This window comes from Symphalangus syndactylus, chromosome 13 (assembly GCF_028878055.3).
Source record: "Symphalangus syndactylus isolate Jambi chromosome 13, NHGRI_mSymSyn1-v2.1_pri, whole genome shotgun sequence".
Taxonomy (NCBI): Eukaryota; Metazoa; Chordata; class Mammalia; order Primates; family Hylobatidae; genus Symphalangus; species Symphalangus syndactylus.
In genome coordinates this window covers 94,184,937-94,198,684 of record NC_072435.2, presented here as the reverse complement: position 1 = coordinate 94,198,684, position 13,748 = coordinate 94,184,937, and the positions used below count along the sequence as shown (strand labels likewise).

The window sequence follows — 13,748 nt, the reverse complement described above, 5'->3', positions numbered from 1 at the left end:
TGTAGACAGTTTCCCCATAGTTCTCATTGAATCTATTCCTCGTAATTTGTATGATTTTTAAACTTTCAATCCAGAAGCACTTCTAAAGTGTGAATTTTCAGATATACAAATTTCCAAATAATAATCTGTGCCTTAGTTGAAGTATTAAGACTTTTCTCTTTTTTATATGTTTTAGGAAACAATAGTGGGAATGGATTGGAAAGCTTTAAAAAAGTTAGATCTTAAAATTAGATGGAAATACTAAGTGTAAAAGCCTCTTTCCTCGTAGAAGAGACTCAAACTGAAATCATGTTTTGTTCCTCTGTCCTCACACAAATTCTTTCTGTGACAAATTGTCATTTTCAGATATAACTTCAAGAATTACTTCTTAGGAACCAGGCTGGGAAAAAAACTTTTAAACAACTATTTTTTAAAAGTCTCTGTTTAGCTGGGCACAGTGACATGCACTTGTACTCCCAGCTACTTAGAAAGCTGAGTCAGGAGGATCACCTCAACCCAGGAATTTGAGACTGTAGTGTACTATGATCACACCTGTGAACAGCCACTGCATTCTAGCCGGGGCAACATAGCCAGACCCCATCTTTTAAAAAAAATTCTCTGTTGCCCAATTTCATGGAAGCATCAATTACTTTCTTTCACTCTCTCCCAAATACTGCATGAGTTATAGTGAATACAGCTTCTAAGCCCACAAATGTGTGTTGTGTGTCTATTGAATAGCAATGCCCACAAAGAAACAGCCACACAGGTAACTCCTTATTGCTGATCCTTGCTCACATGTGCCTTTTCCATTATGAATGTTTTCTTTTTCTTTTTCTTTTTTTTTTTTTTTTTTTTTTTTTTTTTTGACTGTCTCCCAGGCTGGAGTGCAGTGGCCCAATCTTGGCTCACTGCAACCTCTGCCTCCCGGGTTCAAGCAGTTCTCCTGCCTCAGCCTCCCGAGTAGCTGAGACTACAGGCGTCCGCCACCACGCCCGGCTAATTTTTGTATTTTTAGTAGAGGCAGGGTTTCACCTTATTGGCCAGGCTGGTCTTGAACTCCTGACCTTGTGATCTGCCCACCTCGGCCTCCCAAAGTGCTGGGATTACAGGCATGAGCCACCACGCCCAGCCTCCCATTGTGAATGTTTTCTTACGGGCCTACTCTAGAAGGCTAAAGAGCACCAACCATCTTATTCCATATTGTCTTCAAACCCCAGTTCTTTTTATTATTGTTTATTGCTCTTGTTGCTAGCTTTTCTCCTATATAACACCCTTACTACTTCACATCACTGAAAGATTTCCTGGGCTGCTTCTGTCTTTAATTCCCACTTGTCTCAAGCTCTTTCGAAACATGTTGATTGATTGAGTCTCTTGTCATTGGCCCAGGTATATTGATCCACTGAAAGTTCATTGTTGCAACCACCATTTCCCTGCCATCATAACAAGTAGCCTGGAGAGTGTTCAGTTATGCACACGGATTTCAATTTTGTTTCTGCTCTCTTTTGCCAGTGCTTTGCTTTGGAGAGGGACTTTCTAAATGAAAGCATCTATCCTCAGAATAACACTAACAGCTGGCTGAGCAAGGTGGCTCACACCTGTAATCCCAGCACTTTAGGAGACTGAGGCAAGAGGATCTCTTGGGGCCAGGAGTTTGAGACCAGCTTGTTCAACACAATAAGACGCCATCTCTACCAAAAAAAAAAAATACTGTTTTTAAACAGTAATAGCTAAAATCTGTTGATGTTCACTACATGCTAAGTGCTGAATTATCCTGTACAATCCTCACAACTCTAAAATGTAGATGCTATATTAACATACCCATTTACAGATGAAGTAACTAAGACACAGGGAGGTTGAGTACCTAACCACACAGCAAGGAAGGAATGGAACTAAGCCAGGAATCCAAACATACCCTGTGCTCTCATTTGCTGACAACTACCCCTTTCCTCCCAGAGGAAGGAGCTCCTCAGTGGGTCCCTTCATAAGCTCAAGATGGCTACACACACCCCCAAAAAACACAGAAGTTGCACTTGTAAGTGATAGATTCAAACAGTGTGTTTTTTCACACATTTGCAATTGGCATTTTTAACTAAAATCATACATTTTTAAAATTTTATTACAAAAGCAATACACGTTCATTACTATTCACTTCTAAAATAGAAATACAGGAAGGAGAAATAAAAACAACTGTGATTTTACCACCTAGAAGTGGTAAATTCCTCCTTGTTAACATCTTATGCTTGTGTAATCCTCCAGACCAATTATTTATGCATTTGTAGGTACTATTTTTCTAGTAAGAACTGGAAATATTGCATATCCACTGTTTTATCATGTATTTTAAACACAATAATACATTTTGAAATATTTTTATTCCTATACATATTCATCCCCAATATCGTTTGTGGTGGTTGATTACAATATTCCAATCCATAGTTGAACAGAATTTATTTAACCAGTTCTCCTTGTTGGTCATTGGGTCATTTCCAATTTTTTTCAAATGATAGCCAGTACTATGGGTAACATCCTTTACCTAAATCTTTTGCAATTGGTTTGATTATTTCCTTAGAATGAGCCACTAGATATAGAATGGCTGGATCAAAGGGTATACACACTGTGAAACTTTGGATAACTATTCCCAAATTGCCTTCTAGAAAACTTCTTCCAGATTACACTCCCAGAGGCAGTACACAAGCCCATGTTCATGTTTGCCTGTCACATCTCTCAAGAGCATGTGCTTAATTTGAGGGAGAATAGGGGAACTTTAATAAAAAAAACTACATCTTCATCTTCAGCGTGACCCTCGATCTTATTAACTCTATCGTTGTTTTTTCAGGTTTTTTGTTTTTGTTTTTGTTTTGAGTCTCTCTCTGTCGTCCAGGCTGGAGTGTGGTGGTGCAATCTTGGCTCACTACAATCACTGCCTCCCAGGTTCAAGCAATTCTCCTGCCTCAGCCTCCCGAGTAGCTGGGATTACAGGCGCCTGCCACCAAGTCCAGCTAATTTTTTAATTTTTGGTAGAAACGGGGTTTCACCATGTTGGCCAGGCTAATCTTGAACTCCTGATCTTCAGTGATCTACCCGTCTCAGCCTCTCAGAGTGCTGAGATTACAGGCGTGAGCCACTACACCCGGCCAACATCTATTCTGGATGCAACTCTTGAATCTGTCCTTATGAACTGAACTGTTTGTTTTATGTGAAGAATGTTTTATCCATTCACAGTCCCTGAGAAACCATGAAGAATTAAATAATTCTTGTTAATTGCTCTCAAGACCAAGAGCTGTAGCTAAATGCTAACTAAGGATTTTTGGAAATCACTTGTCCAGTGGAGAACAGTGTGTTTTGATAAACTAGCTTCTTTCTGAATTAATGTAGGATGCAGTACAGTGAGTTTACATGCATAGCAGCAGAGAACGGTTCTGACAGTAACTTTCAATCAAACTGATCGACCGCATTTTTAGAGCAGTAGTTCTCAAAGTATGGTCTCAGACATGCAGCATCAGCAGCATGTAGAAATGGAGGGCACCGCTTTGTGCTGTGCCAGACTTGGGCCCCAGAGCATGTGAGTTGCACAGGCAGTACAATGGCCGTGTCATATGCAGGAGGTGTGGTTTCAATGGCTGCTTGCCCACTCTGTGTTCTTGTCACCTGGTCTTAGGTTCTGTATTCCCTCAGCCTTTGTGCCAGAGCTCCTATGACCAGAAAAGTCCTTGCAAGGTCATTTAGCCTCATTAATAACAGATGAGAACCCAAACTATTTTTAAAGATGTCTAGAAGGGGAAACTTCCCAGATGCCCTTAGGAATCCTTCTACCCTCTCAAGAAGCTTTTTCTTCTTAATGCTTGCAATTTGAGCCAGTTTGCTGTGCAGAAATGAAGACCTAAGCCTTGCTTCCTTGAGACTGAAAACTCGCATGATCTTTTTTTTTTTTTTTTTTTTGTCTGTTTTCTTGTTTTTCCTAGAGATGGGGGGTTTCACCATGTTGGTCAGGCTGGTCTTGAACTCCTGACCTCAGGTGATCCGCCCACCTCGGCCTCCCAAAGTGCTGGGATTACAGGCGTGAGCCACCGCGCCCAGCCAAAATCTTTGAAGTTTTCTCCACCCCATAGGAATGTCTTGGTAACCCTCTAATCACATTTGTGGTCCTCCCGCACGTTTTGCAAGGCCTCCTTGCTGGCTCTGGGTACCAGAGCTCTCTGAAAGTTTGCTGAGCTCTCAGTGTGTTGAGAGGCTGGCACTGTGCTTCGTTTTTTTTTTTTTGGAGATGGAGTCTTGCTCCGTCACCCAGAATCTCGCTCTGTCGCCCAGGCTGGAGTGCAGTGGTGCCATCTCAGCTCACTGCAACCTCCACCTCCTGGGTTCAAACAATTCTCCTGCCTCAGCCTCCTGAGTAGCTGGGACTATAGGCGCCCGCCACCATACCTGGCTAGTTATTTGTATTTTAGTAAAGATGGGGTTTCACTGTGTTGCCCAGGCTGGTCTCGAACTCCTGAGCTCAGGCAATCCGCCCACCTCAGCCTCCCTAAGTGCTGGGATTACAAGCGTGAACCACCGCGCCCAGCCCGTGGTTCCTTATAATGCTGGCTACGTGCTTGTTACGATACATTAATTCACTGGCCTGTTCCTTTAACAGTCGTGGATTTCAGCAACCATTAGATTGAATCCTATGAAACTGCTGGTACTTAGCCATTCTTGACTTGAAAAATGGCTACTTCATAGGGCTCAATGTAAGACTATGTGCTAGTCATTATGGTGAAGACAAATCAAGAAAGGTGTGGGCAGTCCTCAAGGAGCTCCCTATAGGGAAGCAAGCAGACCATGCTGAGACCCAGGGCAGTGCACGGGAAAAGTGGCAGAGAGGGGAACAAGAGGAAAGCCATCCTGTCAGCCTGGGAGACCGCGGAAGCCTTTCCCCAGAAAGTGGCCTTTAAGCTCAGTTTCAAATGGTGAGAGTTCATTTCAAATTGCTGATTGGTGTTCTTCTTTTTATCTCTTGTAATCCCACAACCTAGCTAGTTTCACTGCCTACAAAATCACCACAATAATGCTTATTTTGTGTGTGTTTTTTAAGCATTTGAAAGTCACTTAGGGCTACCAAATATAATTGCTTGATCCTATTTTAATTTACTTGCTGAAGTGGAATATAATAATTAAGCTTTGAATCTAACTAAGGAAGATATTATATGCCAAAATTAATAGTTATGACTCAGGACTGAATATCTAACTAGAAAGCATTCTCAGGATAGCCATGTGTAGGTTAAAAATATACTGTAAGTTGGATGGCAACAGACCATCCGGAAATCCCTTCCCCAGCCTGTGCTTCAGATACACTGAGAGCAATCGGGGTACTGTAAGAATGAAGGGTTGGTGGCGTCCTCCCCACGTTAGCCTCACTGTTTTCCCTGTCTGTGCTGATGGTGGGGCACTAATGATTCTTACTCAGAACATTAACACCACTCCAGACTCAAAGAGCATTACAGCTCACAACTGAAGTGCTCCCCATCATAAACCCCTCTGCTTTCATTCATGCTCGGAAAAGTCTTGTTCTGAGATTAGAGTTCGTGCACTCTGAAGAGGGTGTCTCCATACTATTGATTCTGCATTCAAAATGGAAAACCTACTTATTTTCAGAACATGCTTTAAGGCAGTAATAAAAGCACCAGTGATGATTTCTGACCTGATACCAAGCCGTTCATAATTTAAAATTAAAAAGGAGAAGAAGAAAGATGGTTATTTCTTTCTCTTGGTGATTTCAAAATCTCTTCTTTTTAAAAATGCTCTAAAAGCATTCAGTAACTTACTAAGAACAATATTTCAGGTGGCCACCTCCACATATGAAATTCTGATTCCTGTTTCTGTTTAATGGTTATAGACAATATAAACTCAAGTGCTTAAAGAGAAGACTGCCTTTGAATTTAGGATTCAAAGGTTGCACTGTATTTCAGGTTTCAGAAACGTAACATCTCTATATAACTAAATATCATTTATCTTGGAATAATAAAAGTATGATCCTCTTAGGAAATTGTGAACAAAATACATTTGAATATCACTATAATGCTTTTTGCAGGCGAACAAGATGCTGTAAAAATTAAAATAATTTGGGGCCTTACCCAGGAGTATTTAGCTGCTTGGGTACTCAGAGGTCTCCACTACAAATTCATCTCTTCTGTAAAGCTGGCTCTGAAGGGGGGTAAATTTGAGAACATTGGGAAACCTGAAAAATGCCACAAAGAGCATGGCATAGGGAAAAGCAACTAGAAGAAAAAGAGAACGATAACAGAAAGTTCGCCTTGAGCATCTTTCACTGGGGAAATGGGCCTGAAGTAGAGAGTTCTGTTTATACAAATCAATAAAGCTTGAATTTTTAACAGAAACATATGGGAGTATTAATTATACAGACACCCAGCAGAGCATGCAGATAGATAGGTCATAGAAACCAGTGTTGCCTGAGAGCACGTGCTCAGTAACTTGATGTTCAGAGTAGGCGCCTTCGTCCCTGGGAAGGAGAAAAGAATGATGATCATAATACTGAAGAGAAAGTGGGGAAGGAGGGACTTTGACTGCCTGTAATTGGACTGAAGCCCCGTGCTCACATTTTGATGCCTGTAAAGCCTTCATGAAATGAAGTGGGCACTTATTAGATTTCTTGCCTCCCAGATTAGACTCCCTGAAGACTCAATAACTTTGATCTTTGCCTTTTTTTCTTTTTCTTTTTCCTTTTTTTTTTTTTTTTTTGAGACGGAGTCCCACTCTGTTGCCCAAGCTGGAGTGCAGTGGCACGATCTTGGCTCACTGCAATCTCCGCCTCCCGGGTTCAAGTGATTCTCCTGCCTCAGCCTCCTGAATAGCTGGGATTACAGACACCCACCACCATGCCCGGCTAATTTATTTATTTTTAATAGAGACGGGGTTTTGCCATGTTGGCCAGGCTTGTCTCGAACTCCTGAACTCTGGTGATCCACTCACCTCAGCCTCCCAAAGTGCTGGGATTACAGGCATGAGCCACCATGCCTAGCCTCTTTGCCTTGTTTCTATGCATTTTCATCTTTTGCTAAAATTATGTATGAAAAGACCTCTTTGGAAACTCTTGTCAAAGTACACCATCAGAAAACCCCTTTAAAAGACAGTGGATTCTTATCTCTTGTAGGGAGTATAAATGCCTTCAAGGAGGGGCTCTACCCAGAAGATTTCCCACCCTCCCTTTGAACTCTGTGGCTGGTCAGGATCCATCAGCTTCTTGTCAAATGACTCAGTGGAGACAGCAGTGCAGTCTGGGCTCCAGATTGGAAAGCGTGGCCACCCCCAGCACTGCCATTCATAGAGACCTGTGCACAGCCTGCATCACTGACACCACAGTGCTGCCTTCAGTTAGGAGAGCAGAGATTCTTGGGACCCATAGAAGAAAAAGAAATGACTATCCTTCATCTTTTCTTTGTTCAACTTGGCCAAGCATCTGATGTGGAATCTTCGTACCATCACAGGAACCACAACTGATGCCTTCATGTCAGCTCAAGAGCTTGTGTCCTGACCTGCCTGTTGTTCCAGCTCTCTGCTTCCTTTCACTGGCATCCATTGCACAGCTCACCATGTTCTCCTGTCCAGCTGCTGCCACCATTCTCTTGAAGCTACTCTTAATGAAATCAGCAACAATTTTTTCTTGTTGCCAAAGCCAGGGATTCCATCCAGTAAGCCCAATGAAAGTAGCAGCTCCTGTGTGAGCCAGCCACTGTGGTAGGCACACTGTTTTAGGCCTTGTTAGTCCTCATGGCATGGGGCACTGCTCCTACCTTCTAAGCCCTCTCCTCCTTGGCTTCTGTGATACTGTGTTGTGGGCATCTTCCAACTTCAATTCCAGTTCCTTCATTAGCTCTTGTTTCTGCCCCACCCCTTGGGATTTCATCTTCCCCTGAGGTGTGTCCTTCCCTCTTTTCTTGTGCACTCCTGAAACCACCTTGTCCGCTCCCATCTCCTTGGCCACCCATGTATGTAGGTGGATTTCCAGATCTGATTCTCATTTCTCATTTCCTACTGGATATCTCCACCTGTTTATCAAACTGAGCATGTGCAAAAGCATTTCCATTATGCTTATGCAAAAACACTTTCCCCTCCAGTATTCCTTATCTCAGTGGCTTATTCATCTATGGAATCCTCCCACCCATTCATCTTCCATGGCAGATCAATCAACAGAACCTCTCAATTCTTCCTCATCGACATTGTGGCTCCTCCTCCTGTTCTCCAATGCCTCTACTTCAACTCAGGTGCTTAGGGTCTCTCTCTCCTTTGGATTTGCACAATAGCTTCCTGACTCCCTGCATCCAGCCTCTAGCTCTTCCAGTCCCTCCTTCATAAACAACCACCAGAACAATCTTTCTGCAACACAGGTCTGATTGTGTCACTCTCTAGTGAAAAGCTTCCAATGGACCCTAACTTGGCAGAGTAAGTCACAACCTTCCAAACCTACCCTACCACTCTCATCTCCACCAGTTACCCAAACCCACCACATTCTCATTTCTAGGCCTCTGTGCATGTATTAGTTCTGTTGCTAAAACAGCCTCTTTTGGCCTCTTTGCCACTTGGAAAATGCTTATTCATCAAGAGTCAGCTCAATCACCCCTAGCAGGCCGTCAGTGTCTTTTAAATGAATGAATGAAGACTGGCCCCACTCTGTCATGCAAAGTAAGGCTGTTTTTATTCACTATCCTGGAGGCATGTTGTTCATATTGCTCCTGTCACATTTATCAACATTGTAATTGTAGCTGTTCTTCCTGTCAGACCTAGCAGGCATGTTCATGTGTAGCCCCTGGGCCGCCTCTTCCTCTTCTCCCATGGCAGACATCATTTCCAGCCCTCATTTCTACTGAGCTCAGACACAGCTCAGAATCTTTCTCAACACAGTACTTTCAGCAGACTGGTGTTTGCACACAGTTTAAGGTCTATTTGCCATCCCTTAACTAGACTCGAGCTTTTCTAGTGACAAGCACGGTGGGCTGCCTAAAGTAACAACTCAATTGCTGAACAAATAACGAATGGATTTTCATCTGAATATTAGCTATATATTGCTTCGCATTACAGATAGATCTGTCCAGGAGAATGAATTCATGGCAAAAGATAAGTGGATTTACCGAAATCCACTGTGACACTTTGCAGAAAATTTTTCACATACGCGTTCAGTTATTCAGACCATCTCCTGGGCTGCCCCAGCCCTTCCTCTTGACAGAGTTCAGCCACCGCATTGCCTTAAAATCAACACATTGCATATGATTTCTTCTAGCCTGCCTTTGATGTGTCTTGCACATTTTTAAGAAGTGGTTGGAAGAAGCATTAAAACAAGTTTCTAACCTTGTATTTTATTTTCATAATCTCTCTTTTTGGCAATCACAAAGGAAAACTGATGCATCCAGGGAATTTTAAAACTGGTTAAAAAGCACTTCAAGAGAGCTGCTTTTTCACATCCTGTATACAACAACAAATATTAAATAACAACACTTTTAGCAATCCGTTGTTTTTGAAACAGCCATAGTAACTCTCAAAAAGATGTTGTGTCAAAACAGTCAGGAAAATGTGAAACACCCCTTTTCACAGCTCAACTAAAAGATGCAATCAAAGTCGCATCATTGAGTTCAATGAGTTTCACTCATACTATCCAATTAAAAGCCTTCTTGAATTCTAGCTGCATTCCAGAATTTAAAACTAGAAAGTTGGGAAATATAAATGAATAAATCAAGAAAGTTTCTATTTTTCCTGATTCCCTTAATAGACATAAGACAACTAGTTGTTGAAAGCTCAAAGTGGAAGGTTCTTGTGTGTCAGTCCTAAGACTGTGCAGTGCAGTAAACACAACGATGAGAAACAGAGAAAGAAAGGGGCCCGTGAAAGCCTGCAACATTTTTAAAATAACAGGGGCACTGCATCTTTGATGACTCTGAAGCCTATTCTTTTGTGGCATCTTTTGTTTTTTAATGAATTTATACTGTTGGTGAATTATTGAAATGGTTTCCTCTCTCTCACCTTTTATATGTTTTCTCTCCTATTGTGTTCCCATCTGTCTTAACTGGAAAATCCACCAGGCTAACTGTCAGGTAGGTTCTTCTTGATGTTTAGTGTGATTATTAGTAGTATACATAGAGGGCAATGAAGTAAACAGACTGCTGGTGACCGGTGATGAATGATAAAGCTAAACAGGAAAGGCACATACTAAATTATAGAAAAACTTTTTGCAGATGCATAAAACTGTACAAGCTGCAAACTCTAAGCACATTCAGCCAGTGTGAACATCTATCACAAGAACTTGGCCTAAGGGAATGTAGCAGCTGTAAATGATAAAGTAGGTTACCTGGGCTGTCCAGCATTTTGCTGTGGCTCAAAACCCAGACTGCTCCTGGAGGGCTTCATTGTTCTAGAGCATCATTACATCACTTGTGGTCACAAGTGATTCTGCTGTAAGTATAATATCAGCATTTATGGATTTGGTCCAATTCAAGAACAATACACAGTGATATATTTTACATCCCTATTTTAAGTATACATCCTAGCATTGTCTGTGCCTTGAAGAATGAAGGTAACTAGGAAAAGGCGGGGTGCATATATTTTGTTAATGTCAAATGCACCCTTGGAGTTAAGTCCGACATGGTTTAACTCTTGTAAAAGGAACGGTCACTTGAAATTGCAGTAGGAGACAGACCTCTTCATTCACCCTTTAGTGTCAGGGGAAGGAAGTACTCCTTCATCCACACAAAGTGGCGGAACAAACTCTTTTTAGATCCTCAAGGGCAAGACGGATAACTTTATAAGCCTGAAGTATAGCTAAGCCCAAGAGGGGAGAGGCAGACATTAAAATTAGAGTGTGCGTGGTGTGTATCTGATGTGTGTGTGTGTGTTTGTGTGTGTGTGTGTGTGTTGTTTTTAGTTTGAGCTCATCTTATCTTTCAGGAGGAAAAATTATGTGCTTCAGTTGCCACGCAACACAAACTGCTCTAACAGCTTTCTAATTTTAATTTCAGAAGTCTACAGAGCAAATGAAGAAGGTCCCTACTATTATTCTTTCTGTCTCATATAAAGGAGTCAAATTTATTGATGCAACAAATAAGGTAAGTACCACACCTCTCTCTGGTTTAGACACCAGATGCAGTCCTGAGTGTATGCTCTAAAATCCTTTGCTTCCTATAATACCCAGCATTCCCCGCTTTAATCATCCCTCTCCCCCAACCTTCATGCTTCCTACATATACCTGTAGATACACGCTCATGTACACACACATATACACTTTCATACATACAGAAAGGAACCATTTGGGAGAAGGGCTTGATCTGGGGTTTCTATAAATATTGTGCTTTCACTTTGTCATGATGCTTTCTCTAATAGACTGTGGCCACTTATTATCTAGCATGTCCCTTTGGATCTGGAGAACATTGAAACAGAAAACAAAAATCACTTGTAGATTGAAAAGTCAACAATGTCATCACTCCTCCATCAGAGGAGATATTACTAGATAAAGGGCTAGAACATTTGTCTTTCTGTTTATCTAGAGATATATATATGTGTCTTTTCTGTTGATAATTTTCTGACTTTTTAGTTTTATAACTACATTTAATTCCCAGCCTCTGAGATGGGAGAGAGTTTTAGCTGTACTGTTTTCTTAAGAGACACAATCAGGAAGGCAGCCCAGGCCATGCTGTGGCTCCGCTGTGACTTCTTCCTCACAGTGGGAATAGTTTGTGGGCTGTGATGTCAAGTGTGGTCAGCGGGGTTGCATTTTACTGAAAAAGCATTCCTTTCTTGACAAAGACAACAGCGTCCTGGTGCTGAAGTAGAAAGCTTGAGTGTGACCATTGTCCGTCTCCATAAACTCAAAGCTGACTGGCTCCTCCTCACAAAACCCCAAACGTTCATGTGTTTTATTCCTGCATCCTTTCAACTAATCAAGTACAGAAGGAGGGTAAAAGAGGTGATCACTATTGGTGAATGCTGGTCTTTCTCTGGACCTCTCACCCAGACCTCCCACCTGGACCCCCTCCATTTTGGAGAAAGGGAACAGAAGTCGTGAAACAGGTGAACTTAAGAAACAGCAACTTAGGGCCAAGGCAGCTGGATTTAGGTACCAGGGAAAAGTCTCACGGGTGGTGGGTCTTTGATGTCTGTATTAAACCCCAGCATCTGAATCAGAAGTTTTTCCAATTGGTTTTCTGTAATGAAAGAGATTGTTGTTTCAGTAGTTAGATAAACCCAAGTTCCCCAAATCTACTTGGGAAAACAACCTCCCGGTTTCAGAAAAAGTTCTGAAACCCAGGCAAAAAGCATATAACCCAGCATCATTATGCTGACCAATAATATCAGCATAATGGTGATTCCAACTGTGCAAAATATTGTTGATGGTTGTTGACAGATAATGATTGTGGAGACTCAAATAAGAACAATGCCGATTGATTTGCTTTTTTATTTCTTGGAAGCATCTTTAGTTCCTGGTATATAAATTTACTTTATCCTTAATTATATTATATTTTATATAATATATATTATATATATCATATATATAAGGATATATATTATATCCTTAAATTATAGTCAGTTGGTTTTAAAAGTTCTAACACTTTATGGAACATATTATAGAATGGCAAAGATACCATTGCTATTGATGTATCTAAATCTTAAGAAAGACTTTGGCACCTGGATTTTTTTTTTTTTTTTCTTAAATTGGAGCAACTCCCTCTATCCCATTTATGCTTGAAAAGCTTGAATAGCAGTATATTTTCAGTGGATGAATTTGACACTCTCTTAGATGAACAACTTTAGCAGACTTGGATTCTGACAATTTCTAAACAAGTGGCATTTGCCCTGAGAAGTTCCTGCAGTCCTAAGGCAGTCATTTCGTGATGCTGGGGGTATGGCTGGATGCAACTGTATTAATAGCATTCTCTTTAACCCGCTCTCCACAATCAGAGGAATGAAAGAGAGCTCTTCCAGTTCCATTGTATGTTGCTTACTGACATGTCAAGGGACACAGAAGTTGATGCTCCTGTACCTCAAGGAGATACTTCTGCTTCAATTGCCAATAATTAGATGAGTTATCCATAAACCTCTGCTCACTGATGACTACTCTTGGAAGCAAAAACACAGAAAGATAAGCAAAAGATAATTCTATGTAAATAAAGATGCTAAATAAAGAAGGTCAGCATATTTTTTCAAGTCTTTGCAGTGTGGTCCTCAACATATTTTCAGAATCTAGAGCAAAGGCCAAGTGCCTATGTTGGTGGCAAGTGGAGCCAATCTGTGAATGTATGACAACATGTGCCTGGCTTTTTAAGGAATTGGAGGATGTTAATTTCAACTGGCTATACAGGGTCCACATCCCAGTGACCTGCAAGGTAGCTGATCTCCCTCAGTATGACAGTGGGTAGGGAGACAGTGGGTGACTCAGGGCAATAGACTAGTAGTTGCTGTATAGGGAGCCCAAGTAGAGAGATTGTGTTCAGAAGGTTAGAAGAAAGAAAATAGTGGAAGACCGTATTGGTGGAGTTTGACTGGGTAAGGCTGAGAAATACTACCACCAGCCAGGGCGGGAGGACTGGCTTCAGAAGGGACAGAGGATCCACAGTTGAAGGATCATCCTCAAGTTGTGGTGTGAAAGGAACCATGCCCAGATACCTAGATTCTAGCAGTGTGTGCGAGGACACCTGTGTATGCCAGTTTGTTCTAGAGCAAAGAGCACAGCAGAAAAGGAGCAGATTGATAAACTCCAGAGTCCTGCTTTCTGTTTTCACCAGGGATTTCCCCCA

At 41.6% G+C, this 13,748-nt stretch overlaps 1 protein-coding gene across 30 annotated transcripts in view; it reads left to right on the top strand.

Moving 5' to 3' along the window:
- Positions 1-13,748, top strand: part of ANKS1B (ankyrin repeat and sterile alpha motif domain containing 1B) — a 1,261,284-nt gene that overhangs the window by 1,203,798 nt on the left and 43,738 nt on the right. For all 30 annotated transcript variants that reach the window (XM_055238636.2, XM_055238637.2, XM_055238650.2 and 27 more), the window contains 2 exons: positions 10,044-10,055; positions 10,977-11,063. In XM_055238636.2, the coding sequence (XP_055094611.1) occupies positions 10,044-10,055; positions 10,977-11,063 (99 nt within the window). The remainder of the gene's footprint in view (positions 1-10,043; positions 10,056-10,976; positions 11,064-13,748) is intronic.